Here is a 19,393-nt window from a genome sequence, read left to right as displayed (position 1 = left end):
AGCTCTGACCTCAACCCCATTGAACACTTTTGGGATGAACTGGTCCCCTGCCTTGTGCCCTGAGATAGGCTCCTCTGAAAATGCAACTTATAATGATTTCTCCAGTCTCAAAATTATTTAACCCCCTGAATAGAATCCCTCACTACAGCACAAATATACAAAACAGGTGTCGTCTCAAGCACACCTGATGCAACTAATCAAGGGCTTCATTAGCTGCACCAGATGTGCTTGAGCTGGAACACATTAAATACCTGAACTGGCTAGGGGCAAAAAATGCATGAAATACCTGGACGGGGCAGAAAAAGGAAGCTATCAATGGCTGCAACCAGATTTCTGAGAAGGCAGGTTGTGAAAAACCCTCGAGTGACTGCAAAAGATCTGCAGCAAGACTTTTCTTGGTTTCACTGAGCACAGTAAGGTGTGTACTAAACGCAGAAGTCTTCCATGCCACAACTCCAAGACATACACCACTACTGACCCAAAAGCACAAGAACAAGAAAATCATATAAATAAACCATAGAAGTTTTGGGATTCTGTTCTGTGGAGCGATGAAACAAAACTGGAACTTTTTGGCACGATGGATCAGCGGTATGTCTGGAGGAAGAAGAATGAAGAAAGAACACTCTGTCCACAGTCAAGCATGGTGGTGGCTCGGTGATGCTCTGGGGCTGCTTTGCATACTCTGACAAATGGAAACCTGCAGTGTGTGGAAGGCAAGATGGATTCATTGAAGTATCAGGAAATCCTAGGAAAAATCGACACACCATCTGTAAGGAAGCTGAACCTTGGGCGTCATTGGACCTTCCAACAGGACAATGATCCCAAGCATACCTCAAATTCCACCAAGACTTGGTTACAGAAGAAGTCCTGGAAGATTCTACAGGGCCATCACATTCACCTGACTTGAACCCCATAGAAAATCTCTGGTGGGATTTGAAGAAGGCGGTTGCAGCACGCAAACCCAAGAATATTACTGAACTTGGGGCCATTGCTCATGAGGACTAAGATTCCTCAGGAACGCTGCCAGAAGCTCTGCATCTCGTTTACAGCAGGTCATAACAGCAAAAGCGTGCTCTACTAAGTACTAAAGATGCTTCCCATGAAGGTGGTGAATCATTTTGTAACTGGAGAAGTCATTATAAGAAGGCATTTTCAGTTGAATTTGTGGAAACCACTTGAAGCACTCGTAGTGTTGAACTACTTCAATTGCTTTTGTTTGATCTGTTCACTGTTCACAATAAACCTGATTTGCAATGGGGGTTGAATCATTTCGATTGCAACTGTAACAACACGTTTTTTCACTCCATTTATTACTAATCTCTCTGAGTGAGCTGTGACTTTAGAAACGATCATATATGCATAGAGTGCATTAATGTAAACCTGTGATTTGCCTTACAGCTGCAACTACTGTCCAAGCTGCTGTTATGGAAAATGAATCGGACCAATCAGAATCGAGATTTCAACACGGTTGTGGTATAATCTTTTACATAAATGCATTCAGTTAGTCTCTTGGCGGTGACTCCAGATGTTTTTTTTTTCCTCCCTCCTCCAATGAAACAGCATCTCTGCTTTACAGTAAAACACAGTTCTCCTACAGGAAGTGTGAGAGCACAAGGCTGGAGGCACACTTCATCCTCGTTTGCTCGAGCGCTCAACAAGGTAAGAAACAACCCTAAATAGCTACAGTTCGATCTTAAACTACACTTTGTGCCATTAGGAACGTTCCTGTAAGCAACAACAACAACAACAACAAAACAATACATTAGATTATTTTATGCATGTTATAATGTATAATGTATCAGATATAATGTATCTGATATTCAGCCGCGCGCAAAGTGCGCGTGCGGACAGACAGTGACTAATAATACTAGACAATTAAATAATAAAACCTGAAGAAGAAGAAGAAAAAGAAGGGGGGGGGGGGGCAGGGTTAATATATAGATCAGGGATAGAGGTGGCAGTACCTGTTGCTATAGCTATGATAGTATTAAGTCGTGCTGGACGTGGTGTTCTTCCGATTTAACAACATGTCCTACTATCATCCATGCTTTGATAGATCTTCATCACTGACACAAACTTGCAAGTTACTTCGTGCTATTTTGTCTACTTTATTAGGCTAGTGAAAATGCATCAAGCATATAAACATATATCAAGCATGCATGTGTTTGCTGTGCATTAGTGAAGTACGCATGCGCAGAAACTCAATTTTGGGACATACTCATCAAATGCTAGATTATAAACTGATCAGTACACTAATTAATCTAATTATCTAACAATTAAATAGAATAATAGGTTCATGTCTAATGATCTATTACACTAATTAATCCCTTATTTCATATTTTTATATATATATATATATTTAATATATTTTTTAAAAATATTTTTTCCTTTTGTACCTGTGTAGAAGTAAATTCTAGTTTACGTAGGTTTAAATTCTATTTTTATGTCACGGACAGTTGAAAGAAAGCATTTCACTGCATGTGATACTGTGTTTAGTTGTGTATGTGACCGATAATGTTTGAATTTGAGTGAAAACTCAGTAGCCATAGGTTTACTTTACGTCATTTTTATTAAGTTAACTGTTTGATTTTTGATACTTCTTAGTTAAATAGAAAAAGGTCTATTAAAAGCGTTAAACTTAACGTTTCTTTGGTTGGTTTTTTTTTTTTTATGTAACCCTGCTGATTCTATTGTGCATTGTTGTATAATGGTACTTGTTAGCAACTACATAGGCTATAATGCAGCCAAAACACTGTAGTATATATTACAAAACATTTTGCAAAAAGTTTTCCACATGTAGTTCATTCATGATACAGTATTTCTATAATCATGTAAAAGAGCTTTTGATGCTAGGATCTTAGGATTTTTTATTTTTTTTGGTTCCTTGTTGTAAATCTGGAACCTGCTGTTTACTCCCGAAACTGCACCGCTACCCTGTAATAACGCCACACTTTTATCCACAGAGCAAGAAATTACAGCCACCACCCTTTTCCCAATCCTCAGTGAGAGACTGTAATGTAGCAGGGAGTCACACTGAGTCGGCCTTGTAGAAAAGCTCTACTTTTATTAAAATAAACACACAAACATTCCTCCAGGTTACTCTGGTTTCCTCCCCCAGTCCAAAGACATGCACTGTAGGCTGATTGACATTAATTGTCCATAGTGTGTGAATGTGTGTTCCCCGCCTTGTGCCCCGAGTTCCCTGAGATAGGCTCCAGGCTTCCTTGCAACTCTGTGTAGGAGAAGTGGTACAGAAAATGGATGGATGGATGAAAGCTATGTGCTAAGCACTTTACCAGATAGATTAGCAGAAAAGATGCATTTCCACCACTTTTTCAGGACCTCAGGAACCTTTGTTTTTTTTTTTTGCGAATTCAGGCACTTTAGGCATGTTGCCACGAGAAAAGCCCAGGATAGGTTAGGACTCTTTTTAGTTCCTGGTCCAGGGTAGGTATGTTTCTGTTGTCCAGGATCTATTGGGGTGGAGCTTGCTGTTGTAAATGTGGTTATTTTTCAAAGGTAAAAATTAACTCTGCTATTTAACAAACACTTGTATTGCTAACGTACACCTTTTGGCATGGATAGAGGAATGTTTATATGACACTTTTTTTTTTACGAAAGTGATTTATTTTCCCCCACAGCAACCTTTTCAAAAGACAAGAAACTTTTTAAAGAACTTCACGCAAGTTCCCATCAAAAGTACCAGCGAGCTTTGTGCAAATGTAGCTACTGCTCAAAAAAGAGAAATAAATTTAACCACAACAAATCAATCAAGAAGCGTAAGGCCATGGGCTTAACTTCTGTGTTTGTGTTGTGCTGTTGCTGTGCTGCTGTCCATCTGCCCGTGTTAAAATTGCATAACCATCACATAGCCTTTTGTCTTATTTTACTTTATGATCCCAAACCAGGAACTCATTCAGAAACTGTCAGGTTGTTGTTGTTGAAGTCTGGATCTCATGTTCCCGGTCTCTTTAGTTCTTCACGAGGCTCTGGAAGTGAAACGTGAATGATTTGGAGGAATAAAACACATCAGGGCGTGCTCTAATAGGACAATAATCCCATTATATGTATATGGACTTGTAATACAGATGTCGATAAACAGCCTTTGATTTGATATTTATTGTGAGGACATGTTTATTTAGCATTTTTGGAAGGAGTCTCCAGTGTCAGTGCTTTTTAACAGTCAGAGGTAAAGCTGTAAAAGTTTTCCGAATAGAAGACTTTGCACTCTGCGATTTCTCGGTAACATGGCAAACTGCATTTTTTGTCTTATTTTAATTTCAAGAGAGAGAAAAGTGTGAGGCTGATAAAAGAAAGACTGTTTATAGCTGCTATAATGTAAGTGATACCAGGAACTAACTTGATGCATGGATAGTCCACAACATTCAAAGTAACTCTAAAATGGATACAAACTATGACGTGTCATTCTTTAATTAAAAGATAAATAAATTGTCGGCGTTGCCAAACTGCTGTGTGGACACTTTAATTAAACACTGCATCACACCACCCTGTCACTAATTATTTTGTTTTCGTTTATTATAGCGTTTTATTCTTTACATGCACCAGGAGAATCAAATATCATGAAAGGTATATAGTTTATATATATAAGTTATAATTGAATTTCCATCTATATTTGCATTCTACCTATGAATCCAGGACAGTAGGAATAAATTTGCGCCACATCCTTAATCAAGTTGTTCTGGGTTTTCTAATCTACCCCATGGACAATATACAGGACCCGAATACCTTAAACATATCATATAGCTGCTAAACTACTACGTACTCGTTTACACTATGCTTGGGCCCCTTTGGTGTGGCCAGATCTTTTTTTAATCTTCTTTTTTGATCCTGTATTTAAAGGCAAAAAAAAGAAGTGCAGTAGCATGTCATTTGCAGCGTGTCCTAACGGGTAGGTCAGGAAAGTAAAATACAGCCCTGGGTTGACTTTTCTGTAAATAGCAGGCAGGGCAGAGCAGTAACAGGCAGACAACCCATCCATTACCATCTGTGTGCATGTGGAGGACATTTTCCCCTGCCAGTTTTCCACCACACATTTCCCCTTCAGGGCGGCAGAGTGGAGGCTGGGGAAGCATGCCACTCCAAGTTTGAGAGTGAGAGAGTAGACACTGGAGGAAGAAGAAACACAGTAGACACTGGAGGAAGAAGACACACACACACACACACACAGCTGGGATTGCGTCTGTGGTATTCAGCATTCAGATGTCGTCGTCTGGATGGTACTGTAAATTTTCTCTCATTTTTGGCTGAATGGTCAAAATATAGGAAAGTGTGTGTGTGTGTGTGTGTGTGTGTGTGTGTGTGTGTCCGAGTGAGTGAGTGTGTGTGTGTGTGTGTGTGTGTGTGTGTATTGTCTCTAGCACTCCAATCAATAAATCTTGTAAATGTATCCGAGCTCTGTAGGGAATGTGATTATCCATGCAACAAGTCTTTCTCAAAAGGAGAAACATTTAGGGGAAATTATTACCCTCATGCTTTGTATGCCTTTCTCCATCACTCTACCCTCATCCTTCCTTCAGCATATCCATTGTTTTCCCAGTGTTTGTCTGCTGCTGGCTATTGAGACGCATGTTGGGAAAGTGATGGGGTCTGAGCTCTTAATGGATCATTTAAGTGGCGCTCCAATTCTGATACACTCTCGTGTTTTCAGCTGAGGAGATGTCTCATTAATTGCATCTGATATTGACATCTAGTCAGGAACGAATTGTTGGATAAGTGTGTTTAAAAAAAAAAAAAAACCTCATCATATTTCAAAGGTTATGATGATTGTAGCTGTTATTGGTATAATAACAGACTACAAATGATAGTCAGCCACGTTATGCTCTAATCTTATTAGGGTAGGTTTTATTAGTTTGCTAACCCAGCTGCAGTGATGCTATTTAACAGAAAATTGAAGTTTACTCTTCTATCATGCTTACACTGGAGGTGCTATCTCAATGTGCCTTTGAATCCAATACAGAACAAGTGCCATATATAGTATGTGCAGTAACTAGCAGTCGAATTGTAAAAAAAAAAAAAAAAACAGAAGAAAACAGGATTTGATATGTATTGGGGATGTAGTTTTATTTAAACATTTATTTTTAGTTCAAAACAATGCCACTGAATTGATTTGAAAATACTCCAAAACCTTGCACTGTTCTTGTAGTCTTCACTGTGCCTTTGTCTGAAGTTTAGTGATAACAGACATCTGAAGTGATGTCACATAACAAAAGAGAATGAGGCTTTTACAAGGATAACCTCACCTGGATACTGTAGATTTGTTCTTAAGAGCTGCTGCTGCTGTAATCATAAAGACTGTCTTGTGCTCATTATAATCTGCTCATACTGCAGTTCTTTTCAACACACTTTGTACTAGTTGTCTTTAATCTTCTGCACCTGTATACTGTAATGATTTATAATCCAGCCATAAGAGCCTGACGGGTCTCATTTTGCGTCTGGTTCCTCTCCAGGTTTCTTCGTCATGTCCTCATGTCGGCTCAGGGAGTTTCCTTGCCACTGGCTTGCTCATTAGGGATATACAGTACATCATGATTTCTGTGACAATGCAAGGCATTCCTTTGCATCCTCCCACAAATCAAACCCTGGCAGTAACCATTACTGTGTGATACAGGGGGTGTGTAGACTTTAATGTCGATGGTAAGTGGGAATGGACCAATCATATTTTTCAGGTCTCTGCTATAATACTGAGATCAGAGCTCTGATTCTAAGATGATATCTGATACTGATCTGATACTGACATCCTTTTAGTTACATAGTAAGTCTATGTAATGTTGAAATCTGTGGTGCATCAGTCAACACCACTCAAAACAGATCAATGAATTACATTGGAAAATTTGTCAAATCAGATCCAATAACGATCCAGTGTTTCAGGGCAGTATAATCTGTGATATCCCTAGCCTCAGAGAAAAAGGTTTCAGTCAGCACTCTAAAACAATTAATAGATCCATAAAAACTCCTGCAACAATTGTCCTATTTAGAGAGGTTTTTGCTAGCAGAAGCCTTAACTATCCAACAAACCCTTGAAGCACAGTTTTTTCTAACCGTGAACTCATAAGATTTGGATTGATACACGGTTTAAAGGGTGATTTCAAAATAGCTTGACTAAATAAAACTAAACTGAGACAGACTAGCTTCTTATTGTGTTTTAAACCGCAAGGATTATAGGGTTCTTCAGATAGTGTTGGTTCCAGCAACAGAGAAACGCTCTGCTGCACATAAAACTTTTAAGGCTTGCCCCACACGGACATGCTAAAGAAGAGTTCTTGTTTTAAGAAACCACTGATACCTCCTTTTTTTTGTCAAACTGAATCGCAGAAAGTAATTTGAAATTAGTACAACTGTTCGCAGATGCTTTTCTAATAGCTCCCATTGGGTTCTATTTATTTTTACAAGCTTCGATCATGTCTATTTGAGGTTTCACCTTTCAAGAGAGCTCCAGAGTGCATGATCAGGTTCAGTATGGGTTTCAGTGAACCAGGCCCTGCGGTTACACTCTTTTATTCTTCAATCTCAGAGTAGAACTGCTCTGATCCGAGTTCTCTTTCTGTTCTGGTTAGCTTTGGGGACTTGTGGTAATTTCTCTGATACTCTGAGCTATGCCTGTGGCACAACTTTCCCCACATGTTCCTCAGGTACTTGTAAAGTACAACAAGGTAAGCCAGTGTTGAAAGAAAGCCTACATACATCATAAAATTATAGAGTAGATCTATAATATATGAATTTGCAGAATGTGTTAACCATGATATATTGCTTAAATTGATTAATAGTTTAAATTGTATCCAGTAAGAACTTCCTCGTTGTTCAATCAAATTGTTGCAGCTAGTCTGATCTATTGGGCCTAGGAGATTAGACATTAGATAGCCTGAAATGTTCATGGCACAATTTGTTTTATATGGGAAGTAAAATCCAATATGCAAATATCTGATAAAACAATCAAAAAAGTGGCAGGATGACAACGGGTATTTAGGTTTCCTTTTTTTTTTCTTTCTTTTTTGTTCAAAGAAAGCACAATGAATCCCTCCACTAGCAGTCTGGACTTAGGTTTAATGAGTCCAAGGTTTCTGCATCCATAATGCATTTTAAAACAAAAGCACTCATCTGGAATCAAATTTGCTTCAGATCTTAAGTAGTGTGTGGCAAAGTGCAAAACAGTTCCAGAAACTGGAACCATCTGATTTGTAATTGAAGTCCCTACAAAACAATGATCTAATTATTATGTTGAGACTAAGACTCGCTACTACCCACAAATCAGCATGTCGGTTCACGTATTCAGGTGGGAGAGATATACTATCTTTATATCTTTATTATTATTATTTTTGTTGATATTTAGCCTCCAGAATCCAGGTGACCTCAAAGTAATGATCATGTTGAAACAAACCAAATGGACAGCAGGGTAATGCTCTGGTATTGGATTGCACAAGCAATTCCAATAACTGTTTATTTGTGGCTACAAAAAGCCTGTATTAGATTATAATACCTACTAAAAATGACCAAATGCTTTCTAGAGGCGTATGAGATCAGGTTTCCTGCTTATTTCTGTCATTACAGCTGGAGCACCACACCTGAAACCTCGAACCCCGAAGCCTTTCATTTGCAGCAGTAACTTGGGCGGGTCTCGGGGAAGCAGCCAAGCCTGGTGGCTCACAGTGAGTTTGTGTGATTAGTGGGTAGCGTGTGGGGGCTCTCATGGCATCGGCAGACCACCAGTGCGAGCGACACCCCTCAGGTGCCCACTCACACATCCACCCGCAATGTCCTGTACACAGCCCTTCAACAGAGGAAGTGAAGAACAGCGGCCTACGCAAGGGCTTGAGCAGACACCGAGACTATGTGAAGATCTCTGTACTTGATGGCAAGGGCAAGCCTCCACCCATGGAGTGGTGGAAGACGGTGATTGCGTTCTTGTACGCAGCGTTCAACCTGGTGCTGACCACGGTGATGATCACAGTGGTGCACGAGAGAGTCCCAGCGAAAGAGAGCAGCCCACCACTGCCGGATAAGTTCTTCGACTATGTGGACCGTGTGAAGTGGGCCTTCACGGTGACCGAGGTGAATGGGATGCTACTGGTGGGGATTTGGTCTATACAATGGCTCTTCCATAGATACCGGTAAGTAAAGGTACTAGAGTTAAAATTCCTTCTTAGCATGTTCACAAACTCAATGTCTGGGGGATAAATCAATATCGACCTTAAAGTCCCAGGATATGTAGTATAAAACATGTTCTAACATACTAAACTTCTTATATTAAACATCCAGCAATCAGGACTCTAATAAAAGTCTGTGCTAATCTTTGCTGATTAGAAATGTCTGGGCATGGCCTAATATTCTAATAATGATATTTACTCAACATCCCTTTGTCCAAAACTTACTGTCTTGAGCAGGCTACCAAATTATAGATTTATCATAGTAACCTATGTTCAGTAGCTCAGCTTTTGCTTGCTAGTTTGTTAGGATCTAAAGACACCATTCAAATGGGTACACAGGTTGTGGCTTCCATATCACATGTGGTTTAGGGACACTGTGTCCCAATGGGGCCCCTAAACAGTATAAGATAATGAAATCTTGTCAAATTTGTAGATATCTACTTATACCATTCATTCATTCATTCATTCATTCATCTTCAGTAAGTACTTTATCCTGGTCATGGATCTAGATCTGGAGCCAATCCTGGGAACACTGGGCACAAGGCAGGAATACACCCTGGATGGGATGCCAGTCCAGCACAAGGCACCATACACACATATTTATATCTAGGTACAATTTAGCAAAGTCAGTCTGTTTACTGCCATGTTGTTGGGGTTTTTTTGGAATGTGGGAGGAAACGAGAGAACCCAGAGGAATGAAGATAGGGAGAACATTTGAAAGTCCACACAGACAGTAATCCCTGAGCTAAGGCTAAAAATAGAAACCCAGTATTAAATTTACGACTGTCCTGTAATTCTTTATTAATTTGTCAAAGTTTCTTTGAAATCTATATAGAGGCCCTGATTGACTAAAGGTTAGCATGTGTAAACACATTCAAAATACATGCAAGCTGATTTACTAATGGGATCTACTAGGATTGCAAGTGCTGTTTGATGTACATTATTGCCTTAATAATTGTGGGGGTGTTTCTGCCTAAATGCGCAAAATACAGGGTGGTGTCTATACAAATAGATTAATTTAAATATATGTCATCCAAATGGGTAAATTTACCAAAAGTATTCCTTAGTAAAATAATCAGAAAGCAAAATAATCTTTTTAAAACCACTGTAAAAGTGGTTTTATGGTAGATATTTGTTGTGTGTTACACCTGTGATGCCAAAAACATCTTTGAAATGCAATTAACAAAATGCACACTCAGGTCTATACTCTTTATTTTTTACTCTCATATAGTATTTTGAAGAGACTTTTGACACGTCTCACTACATTTAACTACCATTATATTTGAGCTTCAGTTATATTTCGGTATTTAGGGAGTCTGTTTGATATCTGATCTCACCACAGCTGCTGAGAACAAACAGTCCATGAGAACAATCTAATTTAAATGTTGGTTTCTAGTCACACTTTGTACATGACATTATTAACACAATTATTTGTTGTAAATCACTTGCAGGACACTCACTAAATGTGCTCACAATTCATCAGGGCCTGAGTTGCCAGTTTATTACATATTAGATAAGTTTTTTAGGTATTAGGAGAGTTGTGGTCTCTTTGATACAAGCTATGTGGGTAGGATAGCGACATCTACATTGCGATTGGTGCAGGAGAAGCTTACGCACCACACATGTTACATTGAAAAGGGACATGTTCTAGCAAAGAACATGCAAATCAATTGAAAAGTAAATTACAATCACCAGCAATCACAACTTTCGTTTTTTTGGAACTTTAACATATAATTGTACATACAGGCTAATTTGATTACCCATGAGTAAACAATGTAGGAAGTCATTTTCTTCAATTGGTCTCTAGGTTCCCTAATTACATTTCTCTGTGCGCTCTGGTGCTATTAGTGCTAAATTATTTTAGGTCAGATTTCTGCCATTTTCAGATGAAATGAACAAGAGCTTCTTGATACACAAGCACATGCAGGCGCTACTCTTGGGAGTCTTCATTCTTCATTTTACCAAGTACAGAATCATATTTGTCTTGAAATCCAGTGGATGATATAATTATAGTCTCCTGCAAGGTTTGTGCCTGTCGTATCACATTCTCAGTTATTTTACAGACCACATAGCCCGCTCACACTGATCGCATTACGGCTGTGTAACGTAGTGCAAAGATGTATAGAGAAGTGTTCATACTACACACTATGGATGTATCACATAGACCATGTTAACACCAGAGCTGATTCATATAAGACATTACGCTAAATGTCAAAAGTTCTAAAGCGCTTGTAGATTGCTAAAATGATGCTTTCGTCCAATAATTACAAAATGCAGGAGGTTATAGGCTATAGGATCATCTATAGGCTGCAACATCACAGGAATTCTTTCATTCATCTTCATTAAGTATTTTATCCTGGTCAGAGTAAGTATTTTATCCCTGGAACACTAGGTGAGAATTAGAATTAACCAGTGTTAGCATAGCCAATCCATCTTCTTGCATGACTTTTGGGAGATGGACGAAACTGTAAAACCTGGAGGAAACCCACACATACATGGGGAGAACATACAGTATGAAACTCCACACTAAGGATGCATTCAAATATAAATACAATATTTGTATTGAAAAGATAAGGTGTTTTATAGGGAAACAAATACAGATATGAATAGTAGGCTGACTATTTGAGTTTGTTTGTTTGTTTGTTTTAGAAATCGTGTTGCATGATGCATTTACAGCAACAATTTCTCAACAATTTAAATTAGGCCACTATTTTGTTTATATTTCGTGAACCAACTTAATTGATTAGAAAATATTGCAGGCAGAGACAAACATAAATAGCCCTAATAACTGTGCCAGTTGGGATTAAACAGCAGTTCAGTGCACATCTGGATTCGAGAGCAGAATTCACAGACCATTGCTATCGTTGCAATTCTTTCTGGGGGTGTGCAAATTTCTCCAAAGTTTCAGAGGCATAGTGGTAGGGTTCATTGAAAAAAAGGTTTCCAAAAAAAAAAAACCTCTCTGGTTTAGGCCACATCCAGAAAATCCTAAAGGAGAATGTCTGGTCTTCAGTCTGTAAGTTGAACCTCAAGCGCAACTGGATTATGCAGAAAAACAAAGCATAGGAGTAAGTTCGAGTCGTAGAAGTAAGTGAAACACTGATCTCCAGTTATCGGAAGCGTTTGGTTGCAGTTATTGCTGCTAAAGGTGGCACAAGCAGATTTTAAGTTTAAGGAGGCAATTAGTTTTTCACATAGGTGATAGGGGTTGAATAACTTTTTTTGCTTCAATTAAAAATAAATAAATAAAAACTGTATTGTGTGTTTACTCAGGCTGCCTTTGTTTTATGTTGTATTTCGTTTGAAGATCTAAAACTATTTAGTGGGATATATACACAAAAAACGTTTTCACACCACTGTAGCTGTGTTATACAGCACTCTCTGTGTCATGGCGGAGATGACCAGTTATTGTCCACATCACTTGCATTAGATTAAACGCCCACTTACATGATATCCACCCCAAGGCATCACAATTCATATTATCAGATCTGCTGTGCTGTGTTTGCAGAGCCATCTTGGGCAGGAGGTTCTTCTTCCTAATGGGCACTTTGTACCTGTATCGCTGCGTCACCATGTACATTACCACGCTGCCCGTGCCTGGCATGCACATGTCCTGTGCCCCAAAGGTAAACAACTAGAACAAAAACTGTCTCTCTTCAACATACCAGGCCTGCACTATGGCTCAAGGAATATCATAAATAAATCCAACACACTGCTGTAGGCTGCAATATCCCCTGACTGACTTTTGTGTTATAACACACAAACACCACTTCTGTCTATCTATCTATCTATCTATCTATCTATCTACCTATACGTCTGTCTGTCTATTTGTCTGTCTGTCTGTCTCTGTGTCTATCTATCTATCTATCTATCTTTCTATTTATCTATCTATTTATCTGTCTGTCTCTGTGTCTATCTATCTATCTTTCTGTCTGTCTATCTATCTATCTATCTGTCTGTCTGTCTGTCTGTCTATCTATCTATTTGTTTGTCTATCTATCTATCTATCTATCTATCTATCTATCTGTCTGTCTGTCTATCTTTCTGTCTGTCTATCTACCTATTTATCTGTCTGTCTATTCCTTCCCCCAATCCTCTCTTTTTTCCCCCTCTCCCTTTCCCTCTCCTATTTCCCCCACATTTTTCTCTCTTCTGTTGTATGTCTAACTATCTTTTTCTTTTCTTCCCTCTCTTGTTCCTCCCTCCCTAAATCTCTACCAATATGTCTTCCCTCTGGCTCTCTTTTCATTGTCTCCCACTTTCTCTCTCACCTCGCTTTACCTGACTCTCTTCCTCCTTCATTCACGTTTACACTTTCCCCTATCTTCCACTACCACTCCACATTTCCATCTTGCCCTTCTCTTCTCTCCCTTCCCCTCTTTCTCTTTTTCTCCCTCTTAATCTTTATCTCTCTCAATGCCTATCTTTCTCTCTGCCTTTTTCTGTTTTCTTCACTCTCTCACCACTATTTACTTATCTCTCCATCTCTAACCTTTTATTCCCTTCTCTCTTTCTTATATACCTCTTTGTCTTTTTACCCCCTTTTTCATTCCTTCTCTTCCTCTCCTTTCCTTCTTATCTGGGTCACTTAAAATCCCTCTCTATACTCTTTCTCTTTCCTTTCCTTTGTCCCTCACCTCACCCCCCTCTCTCTCTCACACACACACACAGCTTTATGGAGACTCACAAGCAAAACTACAGCGAGTTCTGCAGCTGATCTATGGAGCTGGCCTGTCCATCACCGGTTCCCACATCATGTGCGGTGACTTCCTGTACAGTGGCCACACGGTCATGCTCACCCTCACCTACCTGTTCATCAAGGAGTGTGAGTCTCTAAAGCATTAACTTTATAATAAAGTCTTTTCTTCCTTTAGCCAACCTCAGGCCTTTTTATGACATAACCCATTTGATTTTTATTAAAAATGAAACCAGACCATATTATCACTCAGCTTAGTTAGGACAAACTAGAAACAAGGCAAGGAATTATTTCCAGGAAGAAGGGAGAAAAAACCTTCGGTGGGACGAGGACTCTGCATGAGGGGCTCATTGTCCTCTGGCAGGCTCTGGGAGTTATTTTTGTTAAAGACATGGTACTTGCTGATTCTGTTGCTACCTGGCTCCACACCACCTCTCTTTGGTATTTTGGCTTTGTTTAGGGCTGACCTTTTCTGAGGATACCTCTAAGCCATTTTAACAACCATTTACAATGTAGTGAGAATTATACACAACTACGCATTCACTTGTAAATGCAGTTCACATAACTATATTAGACTGTTTTCACAGATATTTCATTCATTCATTCATTCGTTTAACTTCAGTAACTGCTTTATGATAATCAGGGTCACTGTGGATCTGCATGGCTATCCCGAGAACACTGGGAGTGAGGTTCTCTGGATGGGGCACCAGTCTATCAAAGGGCACCGTGCGCAAACACATTCACACCTAGGGCCATTTTTTCCTAGCCAATCCACCAGGAATTGCGAGGAAAACCCTGAGGTATATGTTGAGAACATGTACGACAATTCAACATAGTGAGTAGCCCAAACTCAGGATCGACCCAGGGACGCTGGAGCTGTGAGGTGGCAATGCTACGCTTTTAGGCATTAAAGACAGATGGCTAGCTAACATTACCTTGTCACTAACAATACTATTTACTAAGATGTTTCTTATCTATGTTTCAAAGTGATTTTTGATGTCTGATATCTTTGTTCGAAATTTGATTTGACATTTGTTGTCAGTCATGATGAACACCAAGACAATACTAAACAGGAAGACCTGCTTGTATAAAGCTGCATAAAACTCAAATTTCACCAATCCAGGAGATTGCTCTGCTGAAATTAACCAGTAGTCTAGGAACCATCCATTTTCCATACCACTTATCCAGGGTCACGGGGAGCCTGGAGCCTATCCCAGGGAACTTGGGGCACAAGGCAAGGGATGCCCTGGATGGAGTGCCACCCCATCGCAAGGCACAATCCAACACACATTCAAACACTACGGACAATTTGGAAATGCCAATCAACCTACAATGCATGTCTTTGGACTGGGGGAAGAAACCGGAGTACCCGGAGGAAACCCCCGAAGCACAGGGAGAACATGCAAACTCTGCGCACACAGAGTGGAGACACCCAACCCCAGAGGTGTGAGGCAAATGGGCTAATAACTAAGCCACCATGCCCCTAGTCTAGCAACCTTCTTTGGAATTCTGTGGAATAGAGGTTGATGTTGAGGACTGAGGAGAGTATATTTAAAGCTCCTCAGACAAAAAACATCAGCACATACACCAATAACATGCCATGTACTGACAATATCAGTAGTTTGTGAACCTTGAACAAATATAACGTAGCCTAAAAGTAGGTGGTCAGTTTGTTGGTTAGACACTGAAGTTTGCCTTTTGATGTCTTGATGTCCAAGTAAAACACAATGTAGCCACTCCCACATTACAGGATAATGACTGTAGGTTGCACAGGGCCAAAGCTGTGTGTGTACAATGCAACATTTTGAGTGGCCTCCAATATTACCTGACCTCAGCACACCACAAACACTAGTAAAAATTGCACCAAATCAATGCGAGAGTGAGCTACAATAGACATCTTTATGAATCTATGAACAGAAATACGGCAAGCAAGAGGATCCAAAACACACCAGACCATATTACCACTCAGGTACTCAGGAATGACTTGGAGATATGATGCAGGTAATATACCATGAACTTTAGTTAAAATACTCTCAAGTCTCAAGACACTGGTGGGGTCTTGACCTAACAGGATCGCCACTGATATTAAGGCGAGGGGACATGACATATGTGACTAAAGTTTTCCATGGTAGTAGACCAGTAGTAGTATTAAACTGTAGGTAAGACTCTCAGAAATAAAGGTACCAAATTGTACTCTTGCTTGTTAGGGTGGTACCATCAAGGGTACATCTTCTCTACCTTTTACCTGGGAAGGCACATCCAGTGTACCTTTAATGAGCTTTTAAGTACATCAGCGGAGCTTGCATGTTCTTCCCGTGCTTCGGGGCTTTCCTCTGGGTACTCCGGTTTCCTCCCCGAGTCCAAAGACGTGCGTTATATGCTGATTGGCATTTCCAAATTGTTTGTAATGTGTGTGCAGTTGTGCCCTGCGACGGGTTTGCACCCCGTCCAGGGTGTCCCCCGCCTTGTGTCCCATGTTCCCTGGGATGACTGGAAGGTAGTACTTTAATCTTTAATTCTGAGAATGAAAAACAACAGGTTTAAGCGTCAGCACCTACTGGAATAATGATGTAATCCCCCTTTCCTGTAGACTCCCCCCGGTCGTTCTGGTGGTATCACCTGCTTTGCTGGCTCCTGGCCGCAGTTGGCGCAGTGTGTATCCTCGTGGCTCACGAGCACTACAGCGTGGACGTAGTGGTGGCGTACTTCATCACCTCCCGTCTCTTCTACTGGTATCACACCATGGTCAATGTGCAGGTATGCCAACCAGATGAAGTCAAATGAAGGTGATATCAATCCTCACCAATTCCCGTACACACACATACACTTATTCAGAATTCAGAGACTCTTCCGAGAGACATACATTTGAATCTAATTGTTGATGTTTGTTTGTTCTAATAGAGCTCAAGTGCTCTTTAAAGACACAACACACTATGAGCTAGTATCCAAATGGAAACACGAACACACACCTCTGTGCTCGAAGCTCATTCTGTTTGGTTCCGAAGCAAAGAAAGAGTGATGAATTACAGGACATTAAAATGGCACTGACCTCCTACTGAAAGCATTTACATGAATTGGAGAACACCACTCTCATCCATTAGACAGTACATGGCTTATGAGATACGAATCTTTGATGGCTTCTAAGTGCTCCCTCAGTACGTGATGCCAGAACAAATCTTTTAGAGCCAGACAGAAGAGAAACAACACTAAAACCAGAAATGATTGTCATTGTGATTATGTTATAAGCTGTAAAAAAAAAAAAAAAAAAAAAGTGAATCGTTTGAAATGAGACATGATTCGAATGGCCTACTATGCACTATATACTATACACAGTACTATTTCATCATGTAGTTGTGTATGTATTAGTATGTAGTAGAGTAAAAACATCTCAAATTGATGAGTCACAGAAATGACAAATGCATGGTGTCTCATGTCATTGATCCAAAACAACCATAACATTAATAAAAATACACTCACCTAGATACTTTTCTGCTCACCATGGTTGTAAAGAGTGGTTATTTGATTTACTGTGGGCTTCCTGAATGTCCATTCTCCATCGACCTCTCACAGACAAACAGACAGACAGACAGACTAATTAATATATATATATATATATATATATATATATATATATATATGTTTTTGTGTATATACTAACTTGCTTCAGAAATTAAAACAAAATCTAAGATAAAACAAAGGCAACCTGAGAGAACACAAAATACAGATTTTAAACAATAATTTTATTATTGAAGCAAAAACTTTATCCAATACCAACTGGGCCTGTGTGAAAATATATTTGCCCCAGTAGTTACTAATTCCCCAAATCTATGAAACTCCATTCATAATGGGATTCAGCTGGACTAGACGCAACCAGGCCTGATTACTGCAAAACCTGTTCACTCAAATCAACACTTAAATATAACTTTTTCAACAGCATGAAGTTGGTTAAAAGGTCTTAACACACTATGCCAAAGTTGAAAGAAATTCCAGAAATGATGAGGAAGATGGTGATTGAAATACATCAGTCTAGGAAGGGATACAAAGCGATTTCAAAGGCTCTGGGACTCCAAAGAACCACAGTGAGAGCCATGATCTCTAAATGGAAAAACTCAGCACAGTAATGAACCTTCCCAGAAGTGGCCGACCTTCCAAAATTCCTCCAAGAGCACAGCAACTACTCATAAGGAAGTCACAAAAGACCCAAGGACAACATCAAAAGACCTACAGGCCTCTCTTGCATCAATATAGGTCACTGTTCATGACTCCACTATCAGAAAGACACTGGGCAAAAATGGCATCCATGGAAAAGTGGCGAGGTGAAAACCACTGTGAAACTCAGAAGAACATTAAAGCTTATCTGGATTTTGCTAAAACACATCTTGGGTAACACCTTCTTCCTCTTTATCTCTCTCTGTCCCATCTTCCATCCCTCCATCACTCTCTATCTCTTCCCTCATCCAGTTTATTTCACTCTGATGCATTAGTGGTAAGACCTTAGTTATTATACCACGCACTTGTAGAAACAACAGTTCAACAAGAGTTCTTTTTAACTTCAAAAGTTTTAGCTTTCTAATTGGGTTCTCCTCAGAAACATTTCTGAAGCTCTTCTGTTTTAGGGTTCTACACAAAGCTTTTAAGGCACTAGAATTTTTTTCCAGTGTAAAATTTCCTGCATGTGCTGCTCTTCCTCCAGGCTCTAAAGTGTTCGCCCAACAACTACCTCACCCACACGTGGTGGAACCCCATCTTCAACTTCCTGGAGCGTAACGTGCAGTCACAAGTGCCTTGTTCGTTCTGCTGGCCGCTGACCTGGCCTCCATCCTGCCTGAAGAACCCATGTAAAAATTACTCCATGGTGCAGAGTGTTCGCGAGGAGTGACCGTCAAATCTTCACCTCCACACTGTTACTTTTCTTTACAATTACTATACAATATTGGTATACGTTTATTTATGAACACCTGAAATCTTGCATATCAGTAATACCAAAGACTGAAGGGGTTGTGAGAAATCAACGGCTCAGGTTTAATAATTATTAAAAAGACACACAAAAAAAAAACCCAACACAACAACATTAAACCTTTTTTTTTGGGAAACCATGCACAATTCAATAACTTTACCTGTTACCGATTTTATTTTTTCCCCAAGTAAATTAGTATGCAAACAAATTATAAGAATAATATTCTATGAGTAATATTTGTTAACAAAAAATTGTATTCACTTTGATTTTTTTTTTTAACTCAATGAAGTGGTCACAATTGTGCCTTATTAAGCATGTATTGTTGAATTTTATTACTTGATTCTAACTTTTGTTGAATATTTCTTTTTTTTTTAAATGTTTTTTTTTAAACAAAAGATAACATTAAAAGTCAAACAAATTGAAGAGTGTATTGTATTTGTTGATGCAAATAAAAAATAATAATAAACCACAATGTATTAATCAATCTGGAACTGAAGAAATCACACAGCTCATCTATACAGACAAAAGTTGTTGTATAATGTTCAAAATACGGATTATTGTGGTTACTTAAGTTATGGT

The 19,393-nt window shown here is 39.3% G+C and overlaps 1 protein-coding gene across 1 annotated transcript; it reads left to right on the top strand.

Moving 5' to 3' along the window:
* The first annotated feature begins 7,917 nt into the window (after positions 1-7,917).
* On the top strand, positions 7,918-19,062 carry sgms2a (sphingomyelin synthase 2a). The gene is made up of 5 exons (XM_053621973.1): positions 7,918-9,125; positions 12,670-12,787; positions 13,833-13,986; positions 16,448-16,614; positions 18,551-19,062. Exons 1-5 carry the CDS (start codon positions 8,704-8,706, stop codon positions 18,734-18,736), a joined length of 1,047 nt encoding a protein of 348 aa, XP_053477948.1. The 5' UTR covers positions 7,918-8,703; the 3' UTR covers positions 18,737-19,062.
* The last annotated feature ends 331 nt before the right edge of the window (positions 19,063-19,393 follow it).

The sequence above is a fragment of the Ictalurus furcatus genome, chromosome 3, assembly GCF_023375685.1.
Source record: "Ictalurus furcatus strain D&B chromosome 3, Billie_1.0, whole genome shotgun sequence".
Classification (NCBI taxonomy): domain Eukaryota; kingdom Metazoa; phylum Chordata; class Actinopteri; order Siluriformes; family Ictaluridae; genus Ictalurus; species Ictalurus furcatus.
The sequence above is the reverse complement of the archived record's forward strand: the minus strand, read 5'-3'. Positions and strand labels throughout refer to the sequence as shown.

Bases quoted from the DNA above. Each gene is read 5' to 3' on its own strand.
- sgms2a (XM_053621973.1), top strand. From the start codon at position 8,704: ATGGCATCGGCAGACCACCAGTGCGAGCGACACCCCTCAGGTGCCCAC. The intron at 9,126-12,669 runs GTAAGTAAAGGT...CTGTGTTTGCAG, and splicing joins TGGCTCTTCCATAGATACCG to AGCCATCTTGGGCAGGAGGT. The intron at 16,615-18,550 runs GTATGCCAACCA...CTCTTCCTCCAG, and splicing joins ACACCATGGTCAATGTGCAG to GCTCTAAAGTGTTCGCCCAA.